The sequence below is a fragment of the Salvelinus alpinus genome, chromosome 2 (genome assembly GCF_045679555.1).
Source record: "Salvelinus alpinus chromosome 2, SLU_Salpinus.1, whole genome shotgun sequence".
Classification (NCBI taxonomy): Eukaryota; Metazoa; Chordata; class Actinopteri; order Salmoniformes; family Salmonidae; genus Salvelinus; species Salvelinus alpinus.
In genome coordinates, this window is record NC_092087.1 from 79,935,850 (window position 1) to 79,959,248 (window position 23,399).

At 42.9% G+C, this 23,399-nt stretch overlaps 3 protein-coding genes across 14 annotated transcripts in view; 1 reads left to right on the forward strand and 2 right to left on the reverse strand.

Annotated features, from left to right (window-relative positions):
• LOC139544525 (meiosis regulator and mRNA stability factor 1) overlaps positions 1-4,162 on the reverse strand; it is a 23,442-nt gene extending 19,280 nt beyond the window's left edge. For 7 of the 8 annotated variants that reach the window (XM_071351783.1, XM_071351774.1, XM_071351734.1 and 4 more), the window contains exons 1-2: positions 3,895-4,162; positions 1,683-1,891 (exon numbers count right to left, since the gene is read on the reverse strand). In XM_071351783.1, the coding sequence (XP_071207884.1) occupies positions 1,683-1,844 (162 nt within the window). In that variant the 5' untranslated portion in view covers positions 1,845-1,891; positions 3,895-4,162. The remainder of the gene's footprint in view (positions 1-1,682; positions 1,892-3,894) is intronic. The other variant, XM_071351755.1, reaches the window with a different exon arrangement.
• LOC139544566 (nuclear distribution protein nudE homolog 1-like) lies at positions 4,119-12,119 on the forward strand. 3 transcript variants are annotated; one of them, XM_071351868.1, is made up of 9 exons: positions 4,119-4,139; positions 5,051-5,185; positions 5,640-5,793; positions 6,243-6,391; positions 6,732-6,868; positions 7,644-7,811; positions 8,369-8,454; positions 8,697-8,848; positions 10,192-12,119. In XM_071351868.1, the coding sequence occupies exons 2-9, from the start codon at positions 5,100-5,102 to the stop codon at positions 10,286-10,288; spliced, it is 1,029 nt and encodes a 342-aa protein (XP_071207969.1). In that variant the 5' UTR covers positions 4,119-4,139; positions 5,051-5,099; the 3' UTR covers positions 10,289-12,119. The 3 variants fall into 3 exon arrangements, with proteins under 3 accessions (XP_071207969.1, XP_071207960.1, XP_071207950.1); XM_071351859.1 differs by lacking the exon at positions 4,119-4,139 and adding an exon at positions 4,438-4,654; XM_071351849.1 differs by lacking the exon at positions 4,119-4,139 and adding an exon at positions 4,438-4,617.
• A 54-nt stretch (positions 12,120-12,173) lies between these two features.
• The window catches only part of myh11a (myosin, heavy chain 11a, smooth muscle), a 40,161-nt gene continuing 28,935 nt past the window's right edge, over positions 12,174-23,399 (reverse strand). For 2 of the 3 annotated variants that reach the window (XM_071351685.1, XM_071351694.1), the window contains 19 exons: positions 23,186-23,323; positions 22,758-22,881; positions 22,278-22,449; positions 21,759-21,971; positions 21,339-21,483; positions 20,812-21,018; positions 20,448-20,552; positions 20,081-20,233; positions 19,501-19,749; positions 18,969-19,181; positions 18,512-18,724; positions 18,151-18,312; positions 17,375-17,503; positions 17,180-17,268; positions 16,796-16,919; positions 15,730-15,855; positions 15,389-15,580; positions 15,099-15,271; positions 12,174-13,466 (listed from right to left, as the gene is read on the reverse strand). In XM_071351685.1, coding sequence (XP_071207786.1) covers positions 13,331-13,466; positions 15,099-15,271; positions 15,389-15,580; positions 15,730-15,855; positions 16,796-16,919; positions 17,180-17,268; positions 17,375-17,503; positions 18,151-18,312; positions 18,512-18,724; positions 18,969-19,181; positions 19,501-19,749; positions 20,081-20,233; positions 20,448-20,552; positions 20,812-21,018; positions 21,339-21,483; positions 21,759-21,971; positions 22,278-22,449; positions 22,758-22,881; positions 23,186-23,323 — 3,063 coding nt within the window. In that variant the 3' untranslated portion in view covers positions 12,174-13,330. Of the gene's footprint in view, positions 13,467-14,703; positions 14,743-15,098; positions 15,272-15,388; positions 15,581-15,729; positions 15,856-16,795; positions 16,920-17,179; positions 17,269-17,374; positions 17,504-18,150; positions 18,313-18,511; positions 18,725-18,968; positions 19,182-19,500; positions 19,750-20,080; positions 20,234-20,447; positions 20,553-20,811; positions 21,019-21,338; positions 21,484-21,758; positions 21,972-22,277; positions 22,450-22,757; positions 22,882-23,185; positions 23,324-23,399 lie in introns of all 3 variants that reach the window. The other variant, XM_071351703.1, reaches the window with a different exon arrangement.

Genomic DNA, 23,399 nt, shown 5'->3' on the forward strand with positions numbered 1-23,399 from the left:
TTAAACAAACAAAAAGGTTATTTCTCAGCATTATCATTTCATGCTTACTACTTATTTTTTTACTTTTTTATTTGGCATTTGATTCCTGATTGATATTGTACTGCATTGTTGAGGAGAGTTAGTAAGCATTTCACTGAACAGTGCTCACGTGACCAATAAACTTTGATTTGATGGGGAAATGTATTCTAGTTTACCCTGACCCATCTTTGTACAACTTACACCTCAGCTCTACTACACACGTGGCGTTGCTTTGCCTTCAGCGCTGTGTCAATGTGACGTTCTACCTGCTATACAAATTGACACCGACCACTTATCGTGGACATTTAGCTGATATCGTTCATTCCCTGATAGGGACTTATTAAATAAGTGTGCTTATGTGGGCGATTGTTAATGGGACAATTGATAGCTACACCATTTAAAGTAGTAGTAGCTTTACCTTCTTTGGGATAGGGGGCGGTATTTTGACGTCAGGATGAAAAGCGTGCCCAAAGTAAACTGACTGCTACTCAGGCCCAGAAGCTAGGATATGCATATAGGTAGATTTGGATAGAAAACAATCTAAAGTTTCTAAAACTGTTAAAATGATGTCTGTGAGTAAAACAGAACTGAAATGGCAGGCAAAACTCAGAGGACAAACCATCCCAGAAAATAAATAATTCATCCTACCACTGATGTCAGTGGCTGGCACTTTTATAATAGGGCAAAATCATGCCCGATTGCAGTTCCTAGGGCTTCCACTAGATGTCAACAGTCTTTAGAAAGAGTTTCAGGCTGTTATTATTTTTTTTTTTTTACGAGACAGAAATTGTTGTTGTTCTAGGTGCTCCGATTTTGGCTGTAGTGTTTCCAAGCGCATGAATGAGAGCGCGTTCTTTGGTATTTTTCTCCGGTAAAGACAATACGATTCTCCATCTTAAATGTTATCGTTTATTTGCGTATTAGGGTACCTAAGGTTTGATTAAAAAACATTGATTGACTTGTTTGGATAAGTTTATTGGCAACGTTTGGGATTCATTTTGTATGCATTTTGAAGGAGGGAAACCGAGTGGACTATTGACTGAAGCGCGCCAGCTAAACTGAGTTTTTATGGATATAAAAAAGGACTTTATCGAACAAAAGGACCATTTGTAATGTAACTGGGACCTTTTGGAGTGCCAACAGAAGAAGATCTTCAAAGGTAAGGCATATATTATATCGCTATTTCTGACTTTTGTGTCGCAACTCCCTGGTTGAAAAGGATTTGTTATGCATGTGTGTGCTGGGCGCTGTCCTCAGATAATCGCATGGTTTGCTTCCGCCGTAAAGCCTTTTTGAAATCTGACACGGCGGCTAGATTAACAACAAGTTAAGTTTTATTTTGATGTATTGCACTTGTGATTTCATGAAAGTTTAATATTTATAGTAATTGAATTTGAATTTGGCGCTCTGCAATTTCACCGGAAGGTTTTCGAAATGCTGATCCGCAAGAATTAAGGCAAAAAAAAAAAAAATGCTACGCATAAATGTAATTAACCCTACATTCAATGTATCGTTAGTGACAATTCAGTCAATTTATTGACTGATGGGGGTTTTGTATTTCATACCCATCATAGAACGTAAACTATCATCGGTCTCCGGCTACAATATGTCAATACTTAATTGAAGCAGAATGTAATGTTCTCTTGGGCTGAGATGTTACATACTTGTTTGTCTGTGTTGTAACTTGGGGTGTTTTGCTGCTCGGAGGTGGAGAAGCAGTCTGTGAGTTTCCAGAGCCGGGATGAGGCCTCTTTCTCGGGATGACTGAGCCATGGGAAGGGCCTAGAACTGCATATGGATCTCTCCTTTCCCAGTCCTTCCATCATACAACCTAGCAAAGCCTTTCACCATCTCGCTTCCTTCTCATGCTTCCCTAAGATAGAGAAAATAGGAAGCCCTTTGTTTTAAATGTTTCCAAGTTGGTCTTCATAAGTTTCCACTAGCTGCAATAGGGTAGCTAATGTTATCTAGCTAGCGACCACCATAGAATATTTAAACCTACCCCCACAGGGCTCTACAGAGCTACCATTTTGGGGGCATATGCTCCTAAATATTTAGCTATGCTGCCTGGAATTATAACTTGGGAGCACAGTGCCCCTAAAAAACAGAATCCAGGTAATAATTGTTGAAATGATTTCTTCGCTGTCCCGCAGCCGCAGTACATTTACATTTTAGTCATTTAGCAGACGCTCTTATCCAGAGCGACTTACAGTAGAGTGCATACATTTTATTATATATATTTTTTTTTACATACTGAGACAAGGATATCCCTACCGGCCAAGAGCAGACGCTCTTATCCAGAGCGACTTACAGTAGAGTGCATACATTTTATTATATATTTGTTTTACATACTGAGACAAGCATATCCCTACCGGCCAAACCCTCCCTACCGGCCAAACCCTCCCTAACCCGGACGACGCTATGCCAATTGTGCGTCGCCCTACGGATCTCCCGGCTGCGACAGAGCCTGGGCGCGAACCCAGCCCAGCCTGGGCGCGAACCCAGAGACTCTGGTGGCGCAGCTAGCACTGCGATGCAGTGCCCTAGACCACTGCGCCACCCAGGAGATTGTAGTATGCAAACATGTGGTGGCACAGAAAGGAAAAGGTAGTTTCTTCAGGAGATGAGCTTCAAAACTAGCTAGGATTCATATATTTATTATTTTAGTCATTTAGCAGACACTTATCTAGAGCAGCTTATAGGAGCAATCAGCATTAAAATGCTCAGATTTTTCACCAAGTCGGCTCGGGGATTCGAACCAGCAACCTTTCCGAAACTGTCCCAAAACTCTTAACCACTAGGCTACCTGCCACCTTCATATATGCCCACTCTAGGCCATCTTAAAAATCTTCTAGATGTATTCAATTACAATAAACCCTGTATTTTTGCTGGCAATTCTTATCAATGGAAGGGCAATCTGCAATTCCTACAAAATGTTGGGACTTATAAATAAATGATAAACCCATTGATTCCTGAAGAGTAGAACTTAAACTGCCCCATGAGCTTAGTTTAACTGTCATAATCTGTCAGAATTCAAAATATAAACTTGTTTTCCCCATGTTTGTAAACAAAGCCTCAAACATGGTTAAAACTGTACTTTTATATCATGATGGTCGGTCTGTGAATTTAAGTGTGGTTACATTTCCCACAGCCCAATCCCTCAACCTTTTACCGAAACAGTGGCGGGAATGCTGCTTAGTTATCGTTTCAACTGCGGATTGCCGCTTGAATACCTCAAATATGTTTATTTGTGTGCTTGGGAGCACGTGTGGAAAATGTCTGCATAGAGCACTAAGCAAATTGTTAACTGCAGAGTTTAGCTGATTAAACTCAACGTTTTAAATCGTGGAGTTGAGATGCCTATGCAGTTGTGACATGCTAGTATGGATTTACTTTTTAGCTATACACGTGCCATTAAACTAAATGCGTATTCCCGTTTGCTATGTTCATGACCAACTGCCATCATATAATTAACTGGTTAATTTTAGTGGTGAAACGAGGAGCGTACCTACCTTTGGTTAGCAGCTAACCAGAGTGAGTTAGCTACATGGATTCGCTTGAAAGTAGTTACAAAAACGAAACAATTTTGCGGCACAACCCAAACGACAGAGATTCCTCTAAAACCACTGTGGCAATTCCTCATAACATTACCTCGACAAATGACAGGAATTCTCTCCCATAAGAGTACCGTTAAAGTTAGCTAGCCTAGGTTGGTTAGGTAACTTAGCCAGCTAATGCTAACTGACGATTGTTTGTTGAGACAGCACCTGCTACATACTGCTTAGTAGTAGGTACAAGGGCTAACATCATGCTATATCAACTAACAGTCAACGTATTTGAATGGAGTATTTATCTAGATGACTGGTTATTTCTTACCTGACTGGCGAGCTAGCTAGCTACTTTACTTCCTTTCTTCTCATCATATCCCTCCGTAGTATTGTTTTGCGTTATCCGTCTACCTAGCAACCAGACGTTTTTTTGAACATACATTTGCCATAAACGATTCCACCACTGTCGCAATTGCACACAAAGCACCCAACTAGTTTAAAGTGTCCTTGCCGCTGAGCTTATCGTTATATCCTTGCTAGCTGGTTATCAAATTCCTCAAAACGAAACTTAACGTAATTACAACAGTATGCTGATCAAATTTGTAGCCATTTTAATGTAAAATAACTACTAAATAACCTGTAATGGAATAAATTATTTGCTAACGAAGGCAATGCACACGTTCTCTCTATTCTGGAACGTCCGTCAATTTCAAATCGTGTAATGTTCCCATTTTTCTAGTGGGAAATTGGTTTAGCAAATCGAAACCTTTGTTTGTGTCCACATTGTTTATTTATGACATAACTCGTTTTTAATTTCTTAGAACTTGTAACGGTGCACCAAATGACTAATAAATTGAACCCCGTTGTCTACACTCAGACTTCCAGGAAATATAACTTGATTGGTTGAAATGCCTATGAAATGCGTCATCCTCTCAATCCACCAATGGCGTGTTGTTAACGCGGAGGATGTAATCGTTTGGATTTGGGTAGAAGGGCAGTTTATTTCCTGATAGCTTTTTGCTATCTATGTTATTGATCTACTGTTAGCTAGGTAGGTAATATTATATTTCTTAGCTATCAGCGTTCAGGTAAGCATTCTGCCGTATATTTTAATCTCTGAAAGTCGGAGATCTTCACTATGGTGTATCGCACAACAGTTTATATGTTATTCACGTAACGGTTGTGATGTCGCTAAACTAGCTAGTTAGCCAACATCTTAATGTATTTATTGAATAGGCTAGCTAAAGTAACTGCATAGTTATCTGATCAAACTGGACATTCCAACGGGCTGTAAAAAAACATACAGTTAGCTATCAAGTGTCTAACGTTACCTAGCTAACCCTACTGGGCTAACTGTTAAGTGTCAACATGCATGCAAGCATCATGCATTCCATTGCATGGTTAATTGATCTCCATAGCTAACTAGCTAGACAAACAAGAGCCTGCCTCAACATGACCAGTGCCATGTTCCTTCTTTACTTTAGATGTTTTACTAGGTTTTGTGAAACCATAGAGTCAGCTGTAACGTTAGACATGGGGGAGCCCAAGACGCCCAAATGTGGGTCCATAGAAGAAGAGCTGAGTTTCTGGAAGGAGCAGTCAGACAAACACCAGCAAAGGTAAGGAATTCTACCAATGGTTGGTAGCTAGCAGCCGAACTGGTTGGCCTAGATGTGTGGATAATGGATAGAGGTGAAACAATCCGAATCTGTATCTCTGAAGTTGTCCGTAAGTGTATATCTAGGAAGTTTACCATATATCAATCCTAAACGGTCATGGCTAGAAGGGATCCAGTTTTTGTCAAATTAACGTCAAAAGTGTATTTTTTGTATGTGTTTAGCTAACCCTAAACCTTTTCCTAACTTTAAGTAATTTCTCCTAACCTGCTATGAAAAGTCAAATCTGATGTTAATTTGACAAAAGCTGGATCCCTTCTAGCCATGACCATCCTAACTTCACCCTGTAACAGAGAAAAAATTGAATCTAATCCTAGATCAGAATTCAGTGGCGATTTCCTTCTACATAGTTTAGCTATGAAAGTTAGATGTGTTTTTGACGTGTGTTTGTGTCCAGGGCTGAGGAGGCACAGGAGGAGTTGCAGGAGTTCCAGCAAATGAGTAGGGACTATGAGGCGGAGCTGGAGACTGAGCTGAAGCAGTGTGAAGCACGGAACAGAGAACTACTGTCCAACAACAACCGGCTACGCATGGAACTGGAGAACATCCAGGTTAGAACCTAGAACACCTGTATTGTCAAGGCCAACACTACTCATATTCTGTAGTTTTGCATCACCATGTCATATTATCTCGTATACTCTGCATCCCATCACGTAAAGGTTGGGCTCCATATTCTGTATGTTTTAGTAGACTTCAAAGCGCCTTCTGTGTCTTGAGTTGTCTAGTAGTACACACAGTCACTCTAGCATCACTAAATCATAGCCACCATCACCAGAGGCCCTGTGTGTTCATTACCACGGAGCAGCTGACTTCTGAGCAACTATTTATACTGCTGAGTCCAGAGGGAAGGTTAGTCATTGAATACTTGATTGTGCCTTCATTTCTGGGGCCTGGGGGACAGTCAAGGACAAGCCTGTGAAGAAGTGAAGGGAGAACATCATCTAAGACCACAAATGAGCAGCAGACATGCATCAAAAATAAGTGTTCTGTGTTTTTGCAGGAGAAGTACGGGGCGCAGCACTCTGAAGCGTTTAGGCAGATCTCATTGTTGGAGGGAGACCTGGAAGAGACCACAGCGGTCAAGGACCAACTCCAGAAGTACATCAGAGAGCTGGAGCAGTCCAACGACGACCTGGAGAGGGCCAAGAGGTCAGTCTGGACACTTTGACCTCGACTTGGTTGTTATTATTGTGGCGTAATGACACTGACTGTTGTTATGTTGATGAGGGACTTTCAATAACTATGTAAAAAAGCCTGTCTCTGCTGGGTTGTCATTGTATTGTAACTCTGAAGTGTCTGTCTGACACTTCTTTATCCAATCACCCTAATGAGATTGGTGTGTGTCTTGCCAATGTGTACCCATTTTGTCACAAACTTCATAGGCCTACATACAGATTCAACCATGTCTGTCCTTCCACTCACCCTGGAGGATAGGATGTAATTTAAGACGTAACCATAGTAACTGACAGACCAATGTCCTGTCCCACAGGGCGACCATCATGTCCCTGGAGGACTTTGAGCAGAGGATGAACCACGTGATCGAGAGGAATGCCTTCCTGGAGAGTGAGCTGGACGAAAAGGAAAACCTTCTGGAGTCTGTCCAGAGACTAAAGGATGAGGCCAGAGGTTTGTGTGTGTAAGGGGGGGATGGGGTCAGTGTGTTTCTCTCTCTGTGTGTGTGTGTGAGAGTGTGAGAGAGAAGCCAGAGGTGAGTCAGTGGAACAAGAAACTCAAAAAGGTTTTCATTTCATGTTCTAATCAAAACTGCTGATTTTGCCAGATTTAGTTACCAGTTTCAAAAATATGTGCAATTTGATAGTTGACTAACTGACATTGTAATATCAGGATGATCCAGCCTTGCCCATTGTATTCCTAAAAGTAAGCAGAGCGAATGTGAGATTATGAGTTTGGCATTATGTGTAGAATTTACAGCTATAAAAGTCCTGCCTACTTCCTGGTTCAAGTCCCGTACTGTTTTTTAATGGTCTTCAAGCTTATATATCATCATATTCATGAAAACGGGGTCATCTTAAGATATATACTGTAATTGTATTTGTAGATTAATTTACCTTTACCCAGTGCCTTTTATGAAGGTTTTTGATTACGGGGGGAAAACGCAATCAAAAACCTTCGTGAAAGGCATCAGTTAAAAGTAAATTAATCCACAAATATGAATATAATTTTACATGTACAGTATCTTAAATGATCACGTTTTCATGAATTTGATATATAAGCTTGAAGCCCATTCAAAAACTTGATCCAGAAAGTAGGTGGGACTTCCATTGCGTATTGGTGATTACTTGTATTGACTTTTTCTATATTTGTACTGCAGTATCAATGTCACAAATGTCCTCAGTATTGAGATCTGATCTGTTGTCTCTTCTCTCTCTGTGTTGGGCAGATTTACGACAGGAGCTAGCTGTACAGCAGGTCCAGGAGCGACGCCCCCCCAGTAGCCTCTCTAAAGAGAAAGACAGGACCGAATCATCATCACGCTCCACCATAACGACCACCCCCTCCAAACCACTTGGTACATTCCCAGCAACCCCAGCCTCAAGTATTCGTCGAGGTGGGTGAGACCAATGGTAGCTGTGTTGTGGGTTAAACTGTAATAATGACACATGACTTTATCCTAATTTTAAAATATATATAATTTAATGATGGTGGAATGCTAGTTAGACAGCACAGTATGAAGATGGATAGGCAAAAAATGCTTTTCTAATAGAAATCCCCAATCACACTTGTAGGCGATGTCATGGCAACGTTGGCTAGCTCAGCTTGTGCGTAGAAACACGTCCTCGGGTTTAACGGCGCGTGAGCAGGCCGTCAAATCAATGGCAATCCTTCGATATAAAGTTGTTTTTGACGAAAATGAAAACATGTCACTTTCAGGAGGTTGGAATAATAACATGTTCAATCACTTAAGAAACTGGCTTGAATCATGGTTGTGCATTTAGACTGAGAAAATGTACAACTAAAGAAGAATTTTCCACCAAACCCTGGCCTGGTCTGTTTTGCAAGCGTTCCAGGAAAGTCTTGCGATGTCTCTGGCTTTAGAAACTATGTGCCTTTGTAGCTGTAGTTTGATGTTGTGATATGTGCTAAATGTAATGTGTTTGTGTTTAGGGGATAACCTAACAGGAACTCCCCTGACTACGTCAGCTCGCATATCTGCACTCAACATCGTCGGGGAGCTCCTAAGAAAAGTCGGGGTAAGAAACATTGTCTTAGTAGGAACTATGCATTTAATACCACCCTCATAACATCACCATGAACCGTCAATGATGTATAGAATAAAATAGAACTCTAATTTATTGACTTAAAGGAAAACTCCATACAAAAACGATATCTTGGTATTTGTTTGGAATTTTCATTTTTAACGCATCTCCATTTCTGTGTCTATGATGATCTCAGAGACTGTAATTCAACTTCTTTCCCCTCTTGGATGCTCTAGAACCTGGAGTCCAAGTTGGCGTCTTGTCGAGACTTCGTATACGACACGTCGCCGAAAAGATCGGCTCTTCCGTCGTGTCCCGGTACCCCCTCTGCTATAGAGGGAGGCACAGAGATCCAGGCCTGCAGCATGAGCCCTCCACACTACGACAGGTAAATGGGTCACAATGAGAAAATCATATATTTCATATATATTTCTGTCTCGTTGTGTGTATCTAGATTCAGCTTACTTAGTAGTAGTATTTATTAGGATTCCCAATTAGCTGCTGCCGAGGCAGTGGACACTTCCTGGGGGTCCAAGCAGAAATCAAAACACAACAAATTAAATGCATAATATACACTGAGTATACCAAACATTAGGAACACCTTCTGCACCCCCCGCCCTCAGAACAGCCTCAATTCGTTGGGGCATGGACTCTACAAGGTGTTGAAAGCGTTCCACAGGGATGCTGGCCCATGTTGATTCCAATGCTTCCCACAGTTGTGTCAAGTTGCACGGATGTTCTTTTGGTGGTTGACCATTATTGATACACACAGGAAACTGTTGAATGTGAAAAACCCAGCAGCATTGCAGTTCTTAACACAAACCGGTGAGCCTGGCTTTTACTACCATACCCCGTTCAAAGGCACTTAAACACCTCTACAGGATCGGTGGGTCCCCTGTGGGACGGTTGAGCTAACATTGGCTAATGTGATTAGCATGAGGTTGTAAGTAACAAGAACATTTCCCAGGACATAGACATATCTGATATTGGCAGAAAGATTAACATGAATTTAAGCTAACTGCACTGTCCAATTTACAGTAGCAATTACAAAAAAAACACGTTTTTTTCTTTGCGTTATCTTTTACCAGATCTAATGTTATATTCTCCTACATTCATTTAACATTTCCACAAACTTCAAAGTGTTTCCTTTCAAATGGTATCAAGAATATGCATATCCTTGCTTCAGGTCCTGAGCTACAGGCAGTTAGATTTGGGTGTGATATTTTAGGTGAAAATTGAAAAATCTTTTGTCTTGCCCATTCAACTTCTGAATGGCACACATACACAATCCATGTCTCAAAGGTTAAATAATTATTTTTTAAAGCCATCTCCCCCCTTCATCTACACTGATTGAAGTGGATTTAGCAAGTGACATCAAAAAGGATCATAGCTTTCACCTGGTCAGTCTGTCATGGAAAGAGCAGGTGTTGTTAATGTTTTGTATACTCAGTGTACATGGCACAACATTTAGCAGATGCTCCCATCCAGAGCGACCCACAGCTAGTGCATTCAACTCAAGATAGCCAGACATCTAGACTAAAAAGTACTCTACTCTCCATTTAGACTTCTACTGGTCTGAGAAATCAACTAAGTATCCTACAACTAATGAACATGAACTGGGTGGGATCTGTTGTTCTGGTTCCTGTTGCTCATAACATTCTGTCTGATGTTCTACATTCAAATTAAGTTGATTTACGTGTTACTCATCATGGTAGACGTTCTGTCTTTCAGTTTGGTGAAGAGGTTAGAGTTTGGACCTGCACCTCCTCGGGGGGTCTCCTCCCATGGCTCCCAGTCACCATCGGGGGGAGTCAAGATCCTGCTATGAAACGAGGGCCTCCCCTGCCCCCCTCCACCTTCACACCCCTGCACCAGACTGTACTACCCATCAGTAGGGCTTTAAACTGTGTCCCTCTCTCACTACACTACCAGCTGAACATCCTCCCCCCTCAGTCAAACTCTGAACCAGGAAGCTGCTCCATCTATCAACTTATTTGCTGCATGGACTCCGTTGAGAAGAACCGCCGCGTCACGATGCTACAGTTTTATTTTATTAATGAATAATAGAAGTGAGGATTCCTTGACCCCGCTGCATGTCCTCCTGCTGATCCCTTGACCTCTGAACCCAAGTCCTGTTACTATGCCACTAACACCCCCCCCCCCCATACCCCACACCCGGTCCTTCTTGTACCCAAGTTCTCTGATTGGACTCCATCTTGGATTCTTGGTGTGCCAGCTGTAGCAGAAGAGTGAAGTTGGTCGATAATTGGTGATGTTAGCATTGCTGCCTTTTTTCAATATATCACCACCACATGTAAGTTTTGCCTAGTCATGATTCCTTTCTGTATGTCTAACTCTCTGATATGTTCATTCGTAGCTAAGCCACATATGTGCTTAGAGGCTATACGTGTAAAGTGTCGGAGATGGTAAGTTAGGCTAGCTTTAGCTTTTGGAGAATGTGTATTATTCCTTCGTGCTGTGTTGTCATCTGCTGTAAAAGCTAAGGATGGTCTGAAGTTTTATGGGTACTACTTTACAGGTCAATGTTTCAGTTAAAAGCTGGTTTATTGATGTACAAATATACATTATTTTAAAGGTCTTCTACCTGGTAACTTGAAAAAGTATTATGTGAGAAATGCACAGACTAGCTAGCCTATACCCTGTCATGCATTTGCAGAATGTTTTATAAGGTAGGCAAGATATAGGAACAGAGAAAGTACATTGAGTTACCTTCTGAGAATCTCAAATTTAGTCTAGGTCTTTGGCAAAGACATTTCTTTCTGTTACCACAGTTGATAAAGTTGCCATTCAGTGTTTAAGTTTTTTTTTTTTTTTCCTCTCTTTGTTTGATGGTTTGTATATGTTTGTTTTTTACGAGTTGGAGGGTTAGGGGTCACCACTGCACTGCTGAATGTATAGAATCTATACTATAGAATCTATATTGCAGATGTTTCTAATAGGAAGTGGCCTAAAGACAGCTTGAGCAGGTCAGTCGACCCAGAATTCCTGTCAAAAGACTGATCTTATATCAGATCAGGGAGCTATCAAAGATGACAAAATAGCAATAATAGATTTGCCAGACTAGAGTTCGATTTTACAGAATAGGGTTTCGAGATAAAGCACAGTTCATACTATATTTCCAAAACCATTATGGATGATGCCTTGGTTACACTGTTAATGCTGGACGTATGAATTCATTACGTACTGTTTAAAAGATAATGTTTCAGCCTTTGTATTTCCGATGAGGAGCAATAGTCCGATATCAAGGACAGATATGACTGTAGGGCATGTTACTACTCAACGACAGATGGAACGTTTGTACTTATTAAACAATGTTTATATTGGTTCCGTCCATGTGCTTTATCCAATTCCCCTGTCATGTTTCTGATAAAGGAGTTGGTTAGAACACAGATTTGAGACCAGGATAATATGTCTACAAAACAACTCTACTTACACAAGAACAGCAGCTGTAACAGTCTGCTGTTGTGTAAGGACCAGTAAGTACCGTTGGAAATCGTTTGTGGGTGTGTTACTAACATACTAACTTCTGTTTGGATTTACATTAATGTATGCACCTGAGGTGCTCTACCTTTTTGACCTGTTGGTTTGCAATCCTTTTTGTATCAAAATGAACAGATAAAATGAACATTCTAAACATGCTTTTGGCAATATCATTCAGGATGTGGACACAGACATATAGTAGAGAAATAGGGTTACTTTTTCACTCTTATTTATTATGCAGGTGGTTCCACAATTTATAGATTTGAAGAAGTGGCATGTAAACGTCAATTGAGTAAAAACAAGACAAAACATTGTTGTAAAGGTGACCAGTCGCGGGAAAAACAAAAATATATTTTTGTTGAATATGCATCTGGACATACAAAATGGCCTTGATGGTATGACACTATTCCCACTGATATTCTACTTGGCAAGGTACACAACTGAAAGTACCTGTCTTGTTGATACTATGTGTATTAGACTTTAGGAACAAGAAAAGTCTGATAGGAATATGTAGGAGAAAGGGGTGACTGGTTTTGGTTTCTAAAAGTAGGAAGGTGTTCTGCTACCCATACTTGACAGTCAAAAATATTCAAAGTATGAAATATATATGGTCGATTCACTGTCCTTAACACAGACAACAGAACAGTTGCTATGGTTGCAACTGTGCGCCAATATTGGGGCAGCTATTCTGAATACAAACAAAATACATTTGGACTACATCATTAATTTTTTTTAGCTGGGTGGGTATACCATTTGTCATAGTATACATTGACCTTCTATAACGGTCTTAAAAGTTAACAGCAGTGTAGAAGACTGGACAAGTCATAATGTCATTGAAATAGATTTACATGAACGCTAGATGTATAAATCTAGAAATACAATGTGATGCCTATAATTAATTAGGATTTAAAGTGACGAATAGTAACACCTGGATTTATCCTTCCAGATGAAAGGAGTATAAGGAACAACATGTAACCTACGTACCTTCGAGGGGTACAACATTATGCTAAGGAAGTATCGTAGGGACAAGTAATTCAGTGCAGTACAAAACAGTGTAGCAAAAGAACAAATCAAACTAACATCCCAGGCACTAAAATTAAACAAAATTAATTATTACGCCTTTGTCTCTTATGCCTCCATTTTGTCTGTTTTGAATTGTGAAAAGCCTCATGTGCTCTGAACGAGAAGGCAGTCGATATGTGACTGATATAGAGAATCATATTTGGAAGTGATATGAAAGAAAGAGTAAGGTTGAAGTCACTTGTGTGTTCTTTGGTAAAGCAGGTCTGTCTGGTGCCAGACAGTAATACTGAGTCTGATTGGCTGGATGCTTGTAATACTGATTTTAATTGGATGGTTTTGGGCTCTTCTACTCAACAGACTTTGTTCCGTTGTAGTCCCCCTGTGAGTCCCCGTCTTCTTCTGACGCGTCATCGATGACCCCTCTCCGGGCACTGCCCCCGACACGGCGCGGTGCGCTGCTGAAAGAGGGCTCGGTCCCGCGCCTGAAACGCAGACCGACAGACCGCACCGATGCAAGACACACAGACACAGGACACACATACAAACACACAGATGAGACGAGCTATGGGCAAGACCAGTCTAGGTTTCCTGGTAACCTCAGGACAATGTTGGAGGACTTTTTGCTCCCATTGTCTGCATCTGTATATCATTCTGCCTTAATCTACCTTTTTGTTTTAACAAGTTAAAATGGATGTCTAACAATACATTTACATTTACATTTAAGTCATTTAGCAGACGCTCTTATCCAGAGCGACTTACAAATTGGTGCAATACCTACCAGACAGGTTGTGATCGTCACTGTTAATAAAGTATTGACATCTTATTACAATAATAGTCCCACTTTAAACAATGTACAACTTATAAAGGCTTTATATAGCCTACATAAAGGCTTCATAAGCACTGTGAGCGTATGTCACATCTGTGAGCGTATGTCATAATATAAATGGTGTATAAACATTTGGCAATTCACCCTACTCTGGTTGTCACGTCACCCTTTATACACTATTTATAGAGTATGACATGCTTATAGATGATTTATGAAGCCTTTATGTAGTTCTTATGAGGCCCTTTGCATGCTATATAAAGCCTTTATAAGTTGTACTTCATTTAAAGTGGGACCACAATGGTCTATTAAGTTCAAACTACATCATTTCATGTAACTTGTCTATTACGTTTTGTTAGACTGGGGTAAAAAACACTCGTGTTGAACACGAAGAAGATGAAATGGCATCGCTGAAATGCAGAATGAGTGAGATGTTATAGTAACAGTAGGCACGCTGCACACCGGCCGGTTATATCTTTAACTCATTTGACTCCTGTCTAGACGAACACTAGTCTGGGTCCCAAAACTGTTTGTGCTGTATTGTCAACTCCGATGGTCACCGGAGACCATAGGATTTGGCAAGACAGCACAAACAGATCTGGAACCAGGCTAGACAGACACAGAGAAATGAGTTTGGTTTAGGGCAACTAAACCAAGCTTGGAGAAAAATATGGTCACCAGTAGTAGAAAGACCACAATGGAAGTGCAATACACTTTTCTTGCACTGTTTCAGACTATGAGCTCTATCAGAGGAGCTCCATTGAAGATATTGACCGATAAACCATATTTCACTCTTTCAGGCGGAGAAATGGCACAGTCAGTTGGACAAGAGTGCATGGGGGTAAGTTATGGAAAGTTAAAATGAAATGGTGATAAACTTCTGAACGCAGAGGTACCTGCTACGTTACTCCTTGGGTTCTGGGATTGGGTTGCCTCTGCAATAAAGATTCAAGAAAGGCTTTGATATCCAGAGGACTCACCATGGTTTTGGAAACAGATATACTGTAGTACAGTGTTCAACTTGTTATTGGCAAGCCCAAAAAGGGTACGTTTTTGCCCATTGGAGAAGATTTAATTGTGGTTGGCGAATGGGTGATTGTGTGAAATGTCAGTGTGGTTGTTGTAAATCTACTCAGTGTTATATATTGGACCTGCCTTGATTTGGGGTGGGATTATCATTTTCTATCGAGTGATTTGAGAACAGTGAAACTACAGTACACAGGAGAGGTCAGGAGCAGGGACTCTTGCCAAAGACACCGCCCTGACTCTGGGGTCATGGGTCACACTGTACCTGAGTTTGCTCTTGAGGGAGTTGACCTCGCGGCTCATGGCATCGTTAGCCTCGGTGGACTCATCCAGCTCCCTCTGCAGCTTCCTGCGGGCAGCCGTGATGCGCTGAGACTCCTCCTCCGACTCCTCCAGCTGGCGCTTCAGCTGCTTCATCCGCGTGTTGCCCTTTTCTGCCTGGGGAGGAGAGGGGGAAAGGAGAGGAGTAAGGTGGGGAGGTTCAAAAGAGTGTCATAACACTCATTAGCAGAAAGGAAGAAGAGGGTGTTCATATGGCATGACACAACAGCATACCTGTTCCTTGTACTGTTCGGCCTGTTTCCTCTCGTCCTCCACCTGGATCATCAGATCTTTCATCTTTTTGTCCTTCTGGCGCAGGCCCTTGGCTACGGCCTGCTTGTCTCTGCTCTCCTGCTCCACCTGCTCCTCCAACTGAGCCACCTTGGCCTCCAGGGCGGTGATGGATGACTTGAACTTGGACTTGACCTGGTCAGAGATGATAGAGAACGATAGCCCACAATTTAACGGTACACTACACGCCCACTAAGATAGACCGGAAAGTAGGGACACTAAATATTTTCTCAACGGGGAGAAACCCTAGGTAGTCACATCTACGTAAATCTACTATCTCTGACCTGGTTCTCCATCTCCTGCAGCTTGGCCTTTAGGTCCTTGTTCTGCCTCTCCATCTGCTGCCGGGCGCTCTCGTTCTTCTGGGAGGTGGTGCGCTCGGTCTGCAGCTCATTGTTCAGCTGGTCCACCTGAGTGTGAAGAGTGGTCAAGATGTGGTCACTGACCCTGTGAGTTCAAAACTTGGTCACTGAGGGTTAAAGGTATGGTCAATGTACATCCAAGAGGTGGTCAATGTGTGTCTAAGAGGTGGTCAATGAGGGTTGAAAGTGTAGTCAATGAGGGTTCAAAGCATGGTTGATTAAAGGTCAGATTGTGGCTCTATAGTGCAGGGCTGCCCAACCCTCTTCCTGGAGATTTCCTTATTTTTTTTAATTTCACCTTTATTTAACCAGGTAGGCCAGTTGAGAACAAGTTCTCATTTACAACTGCGACCTGGCCAAGATAAAGCAAAGCAGTGTGACACAAACAACAGAGTTCCACATGGAATAAACAAGCATACAGTCAATAACACAATAGAAAAAGTCTATATACAGTGTGCGCAAATGGCGTGAGGAGGTAAGGCAATAGTAGTGAAGTAATTACAATTTAGCAAATTAACACTGGAGTGATAGATGAGCAGATGATGATGTGCAAGTAGAAATACTGGTGTGCAAAAAAGTAAATACAAAGAATATGGGGATGAGGTAGGTAGATTGGATGGGCTATTTACAGATGGGCTGTGTACAGCTGCAGCGATCGGTAAGCTGCTCAGATAGCTGATGTTTAAAGTTAGTGAGGGAGATATAAGTCTCCAACTTCAGCGATTTATGCAACTCGTTCCAGTCATTGGCAGTCTACTGTCCTGTAGGTTTTTCAGTTCAACCCTAATTTAGCATTTCTGATTCAGCTATTTAAGGTCTTGTTGAGCAGCTAATTAGTTGATTCAGGTGTGTTAAATTAGGGTTGGACTGAAAACTCACAGGATGGTAGATCCCCAGGAAAAGGGTTGGACAGCCCTGTTCTAGTGTGTTTAAGGTGTGGTCACAGCGTGTTTAAGGTCGTTAGGAGGAGGGATCCTGCCAGTCTAACCTGTTGAGTGCTCTTCCTCAATCTGTCGTTGAGGATCTCCATGTTACTGCTCTCTTCCTCCAGCTCCTCCTCCAGCTGGGAGATCTTAGCCTCCAAACGACGCTTTTCATCAGACAGGGCTGACCTGGAAACAGCACACAGGAAAGTCAGTCAGTCACACAATGTTCCACTACACCACCACACAATGTTTCAGTCACACAATGTTCCACTACACCACCACACAATGTTTCAGTCACACAATGATCCACTACGCCACCATCTAATGCTGCGTTCAATTCACTGTTTCCAATTCATTCCACTCATTTGACAGTGGAAAAATTGTGAAATACAAGAGGCATTATAATGCTGTTAACATCACACTCATTTAGTAAAGGTTCTACTTACTTTCCAGAGGTGTTGCTGGCTAGTTCGTCGGCCAGCTCGTCCCGCTCAGACTCTGCTTGTTTCCGTGCCCTCTCAGCAGCAGCCAGCTCCTACACACACACAATAGCATTCTGGTCAAAAGTAGTGGACTATATGGGAAATAGAGTGTTATTTCACACTTTGCCATGCTATCTACAGTGAGCCAGGCTACGTTACCTCCTGAATCTGCATGAGCTCAGCCTCCAGACTCTTGGCCTTCCTCTCGCTCTCCTTGGCCGTACCCAGCACCTCTTCTCTGGCTGCATGGGCATCTTCCAGTTCCCTCTGGAAGTCTTTCATCTGGGCCTGGAGATGGAATGACATAATTACATTATAAGGCATCATAAGGCTATATAGGGTGTGATGGGTTCTGACTTCTAAACTTGAAATATCCTTGTTCATGGTACTGAGGGAGAGAGGGGAAGGCAGAACGTTTACACTCTGTCAGAACATGTTATTGACAGACATCAGTCTGGTACAAGTCAAGAGGACAGCCGTGAGTTGGGGAGGAGTGAGGAATTTGGGCAGAGGTCAGGTCAGATGAAGTGAGAAAGAACATGCATCACTAAAGTCCTGTCTAGCAACAGATATGTATTGGCTGTCCAGATGTGTAAGGAGGGGACTCAGCATAGGAAGAAGGTTTAAATACCAGTGCTTGTGTAAATATCTCATTGTCCTTTCAGCTGTCTGACCAATTGGGTGAATACATTTGGTTAGAGCTTTTCATAGTTGTCAATTAGTTTTACTCTGTTTATTTAGAACCTAACAGGTGTTATGTCAAAGCCATAGCCAAATCTCACACTAGCTGGATTCATTTTACACCATGAATGTCAGTTACATAAGACTACATAAGACATACTACATATGACTAAATAAGGAATAGGCTGTCATAACGCTACATAAACATCACAGTAAGGTAATGTGTTACAGTATCATCGTTCGCTCCCACTCACCTGGATCTTGCGCAGCTGTTTGATGGCCTCGTCGCGTCCCTTGTTGGACATCTCGATCTGTCCCTCCAGGTCCTTCATATCTCCCTCCAGCTTCTTCTTGGCTGCTGCCGCCGTGGCTCTCTGCTTCCTCTCGTCCTCTAGCTCCGTCTCCAACTCACGCACCTGGGGAGCACACATACAGAAAGCGAAGGCTGAGTACACAGCTCAATTCAGCAACATCATTTGTTGCTGTGAATGTGTGTCAGTATTGTGTAGCTCAAGAGTGGCTTGAACACCCTGGAGAGTTAATCCATGAACCTACTTCTTTTCTGTGTAACAAAATGGTGGCTTTTCCTCTTTACAGTTTTTCTTCTTTCCCTACCTGCTTTATGAGCTGTCTCTTCTTCTCCTCTCCCATCTCGTCACGTCCCACCAGGTCCCTTTCGAACTGGGCCTTCAGGGCCTGCATGTTGACCTCAAGACGCAGCTTGGCGTCCTCTGCAGCCTGCAGCTCGTCCTCCAGCTCCTCCAGCTGGGTCTTCATCTCCTCCACCTGGGCCTCCAGCCCACGCTTCCCCTTCTCCAACTCATGGACCTACGGATGGGATGGAGGGGTGGGTGGGTGAGAAAAGGTTGTGGACATGACTGCCACCTATTGGTGGTTTAAGAATATTGCCATAAAAAAAAAAAGTGATTAAACCTAGCCCTGGATTAAAAATCAGGCTCAATCTCCATGGAACGAGGCTCAATTGAAAGATACTTTTAGTCCAGGACTAGGCTTGACCGGTATCTGGGAATCTGGCAAATAGATTCCAGAGAAGTTGATTGTCCACACTCACACTCTTGCCCACGTCGTCCTTAGAGCTGACCAGGTCTTCCATCTCAGTCCTCAGGGACTTGTTGGCTCTCTCCAGCTCCTCCCTGCTGTCCTGGGCCTCCTCCAGAGCACGGGCCAGAGACAGGGCCTTGGTCTCCTTCTCCCTGGCCTCTGCCTCAGCACGGTCCCGCTCATCAGCGTACTTACTGGAGATGGTCTTCTCCTCGGCCAACATCTGGAAGAAAGAGTGAAGTGGAGAAGGTAAGTTCAGATGACTTTCAAGTCCAAATAAATTTGATTTCACTTACACGGCAGAGAAAGTAGTTAAAGAGAAGTCTTTTTTTGTTGTTGCATGGTTTAAGTAAATATGTTCTTCTTATTTACATTCTCCTACACCCTGTTTATCTTTAACATAACATGCATCACAATTGCTTTGATTAGTGTCAGCATTTTGATATGTCTGTTGTACCAGCAGGCAAAACTGGTTGGTATTGCCTCATTTCCATCCTTATAATGTTATGTCGACCAGTTTTGCAGTTGGTTGGTTGACTGACCTGGTCGAACTTCTTCTGCTTCTTCTCCAGGTTGGAGACGATGGTCCTCTGGTTGTCCAGGTCCATGAGGATGTCCTCTAGCTCCTGCTGCAGACGGTTCTTGGTCTTCTCCAGCTTGTCGTAGGCAGAGGCCTTCTCCTCGAACTGGGTGTTGGACGCTTCCAGGTCTCTCTGAAGACGCTTCTTGCTCTCCTCCAGGAGCTCATTGTTGCCGGCCATTTCTTCTAGCTTCTTCTTGGAGTCTGACAGCTGGTGATACAAGCAAAATAGTGTAAACGAGTGAATAAATGTACTTTCTTCATGTTTTCATTATTTGTTCATTTAACTGTTATTTTACCAGGTTAGTTGACTGAGAACACTACCTCATTTCCAGCTAGTCTTCATTTTAAGTGGATGCTGTATTTGACTGTCCCAATACGCTAACTCCGAATGACCACTACAATCTCTTGTTTTGGGAACATAACGCACAGGAAATGTCCACTTGAAATGGTAACAAGATGGATCTCTTCACATGCAGTATCTATCTCAATGAGGTTTTACCGTTTGACTCCAGTGTCTGACCCTGTGTGTGAACTCTGACCTGTATGTTGAGGGTGGACACGTGTCTCTCCACGTTCCTCTTGGCCTCCACCTCCTCCTCCAGCTGTTCCTGCAGACTGTTGCGGTCGTCCTCCATCTGACGCAGCTTCGTGGAGAACTGCAGCTTCTGACGGGTCTCCTCAGCCAGCAGCTCCTGAGGAAGGCAGAGACAAGGTCAAAGTTCAGTATCAAACGCCAACCAATGAGCAACAAGTTCTACATACAGGATATCATAAACCAGCATTGAACAACACAGAGCAGTTATGGTTAGTACTTTTGGTAATATCTCACTTAAAATATACTTACAATGAAATGTTAGCATGCATGAATATGCAGTACAGAATAAACAGGATGTATTGTGTGTGTACTTGTGTGTCTTGGACTTGGGCGCTGAGGGTGGAGACATCTTTGCTCAGCTTGATGTTCTTCCCCTCGGCTTCATTCAGGAGGTTGGTAACACTCTCTAGTTCAATCTGTGTAGAGAAAGAGATGGGATATTAGTCAGTATCTCATCTAGCTAGTGAAACTTGTCTTCTATATCTATGGACTATTTCATCCATTCATCTATTGCATCGTGCGTCATTCTACATAACTAATATCATCCTACAAAGAATAGGGTCCCTGTGTGGGTCTATGGGTGTTCCAGCAGGTCCACATTTTCTATGAATTATGGCCATATGGGCTCTGTGTGATGATGTCATCATTGTGCGACCCCTCATCATCGTCACTCACAGTGATCTTGGAGCAGCGCTCTCCCAGCTCGCCCTTCTGCTTCTCGCTGTCGGTGAAGCGTGCCTGCAGCTCGTTCAGCTGACCTTCGACCTTCCTCTTCTTGTTCTCCACGTCCTGTTTGGCCGTGGTCAGGGAGCGCACCTCCACCGTCAGCTCCGACGTCTCCTTCTCCAGGGCCTGCTTGGCCTTGTCCAGGTTCGACTTCACCTGGGGGACACAGAGAGGAAGGGGATTCAACCAGTCAATGGAAATACTATATAAATGTAGGTAGGCCCACACAGCATCTAATACATATGGATTTTTCCGTATCCTGAAACCAGAGTGCTAATACATAGAGCTTCCATAATAGAACAGTCAAATGTATCTTGTTCTGTAGAAGATGGATTCATGCACACATGAAGTTATCATATGCTTCAGAATGTAGTCAGTTAGAGTCACGTCAAATCTGGCCAGTGATGATGCTATACAATCAGATACAGAACTTTGGGCACTTGAACAGGCCTAGTAGTGTAGCTACATTTCCTTACCCGTTTGGACTGCTCCAGCTGCTCTGTGAGCTCCTCTACAGCCTGGGTGTGTTTCTGTCTCATCTCCTGCACCTGGGCCTCGTGGGTCTGACCCTCGTCGTCCATGGCCTTCTTCAACAGGGTCACCTCCTGTTCTCTCTTCGCCCTGCAGAGATGAGAGGATGAATGGATGGGTGAATGGATGGACGGATGGGTGGGTGGGTGAGTGAGTGAGTGAGTGGGTGGATGGACAGATTATGAATTGCATGAGTGATTGAATAGACCAAGTACTACCCTAGACTGTATGAATATACAGACAAATGACCAAATGGCTACGATCCAATGTCCATACTAGCCTTCACTAAGAATATATTGCTTCATACTAAGTGGTATGCCAGTGTGGATATTGGAAAAGAGCCACTGCCTAGTATTTGTACTCACCGGAGTTCCTGCTGGGTAGCGGTGCTGTCAAGTGTATCCTCCAGCTCAGACTTGAGGGCCTCCAGCTCCTCTCCCAGGTCCCTCCTGGCCTTCTCAGTCTTGTTCCTGGCCTGGCGCTCTGAGTCCAGGTCCTCCTGAAGGTCTGAGATGTGGCCTTCTAGCTCCCGGATCTTCTTTAGGGCATTGTTCTTCTGGGCCATCTCGTCCTCTAGCCTAGGGGGAAAAGGTGAACATTGTTTATATGTTGTTTATACATTGTGAATATGTTGTTTGTGGATGATTTCAAGATAAGACATATCACTAATAAAAGGCGTATTCTGAGCTGATGCTAATATCAATAGATGGCACTGTTACATTTGGTGCTGTGTTTTTTAGAGTGCATATACAAGTGTAATGTGGACTTTATCACAGTATCATGTGAGGATCTATAAAACAACTGAAGGGGGCTCAAAAGGAAAGAATAATGAAAAGTGGCACAATTACAAAAAATAAATGTCAAATCCAGTGTTTGGTGCCCACCTGGCCAGAGCAGCCTGTAGCTCCTCCTCCTTCTTAGCCAGCTGGGCTTTGAGCTCAGCGATCTGGGCCAGCAGGTCGGCTATCTGCTCCTGGAGGTCGTTAGACTCCGCCTCCAGCTTACGCTTTGCTTTGTCCAGCTCCTGCCGACCCTTCTCCTCCTTCTTCAGACGGACTAGAGGACAAAAGATAAAGGAATATATGGAAGGTTACTCTGTGGATGAAGATGTGTGTAGTGGCTGAATAGCTTCAATACGTTCTTCTGACAAACTTCAGGACAACACAGATTGGTTACGATATAGGATGCTCCAGTATGGATATGGCTAGGAGTTTTTCCTGGTCAGGTCACATGGTCAGGAAAACCCCCAAAGCCACTATTTGTACGGACAAAGATGTGCATTGTTGCTTGATAACTGAATAGGTGTGGTATCCATAGAGAGTGGTTTATTTGATGTCTGGATGGGGTGAAAGATTGATACGAACCCTCAAGTTCAGAGATCATCGACTCGTGTTTGTTCTTGAGCTTGGTCAGGTTTTTGGACTTCTCTTCCTCCTCTGCCAGGTTGGAGCTGAAATCTGCTAGCCTCTCTTCCATTAGTTTCCTCTCCTAAAACAGGGTAAACATGGCAAACAGGTAAACACACAGTGTAAATCCTAAATGTCATAACCCTGCTTTCATCAAATGCCGATTGAGTGGACAAATGGAAAACAGGATCAACTGTCATTATCAAATCTTCATTGGACCCATGGGCCCAGAGGCTTGACAATGCTGCTTTTACGATGCTTGAGACATTTGGTAACTGACACACTAGTCTCTCTTGATAGACGAAAACACTCAAATGTTCCTTTAATGGCCCATAGCCTTGACAATATGTCTCATATGACGCCTGAGACGTGGTCCTATAACTGACCTTTAACAGTTTGGTGTTGTGGTCCTCCATCACCAAGACATCGTCCTCTAACTTCTTGATCTTGCCTTCACATGCTACCTTCTCCAGCTGCAGCTTCTGACGGGCATCCTCCTCCTCCTCCAGATGCTCCTCCAGGTCCTAAAAATGAACCAAGAACAACTGCCAGACTTAGGATTCAAAACAGCAACCCTCTAACCTACTTAACATGACTGGG

Bases quoted from the DNA above. Each gene is read 5' to 3' on its own strand.
- LOC139544566 (XM_071351868.1), top strand. From the start codon at position 5,100: ATGGGGGAGCCCAAGACGCCCAAATGTGGGTCCATAGAAGAAGAGCTG. The intron at 6,392-6,731 runs GTCAGTCTGGAC...CCTGTCCCACAG, and splicing joins GACCTGGAGAGGGCCAAGAG to GGCGACCATCATGTCCCTGG. The intron at 8,849-10,191 runs GTAAATGGGTCA...TCTGTCTTTCAG, and splicing joins AGCCCTCCACACTACGACAG to TTTGGTGAAGAGGTTAGAGT.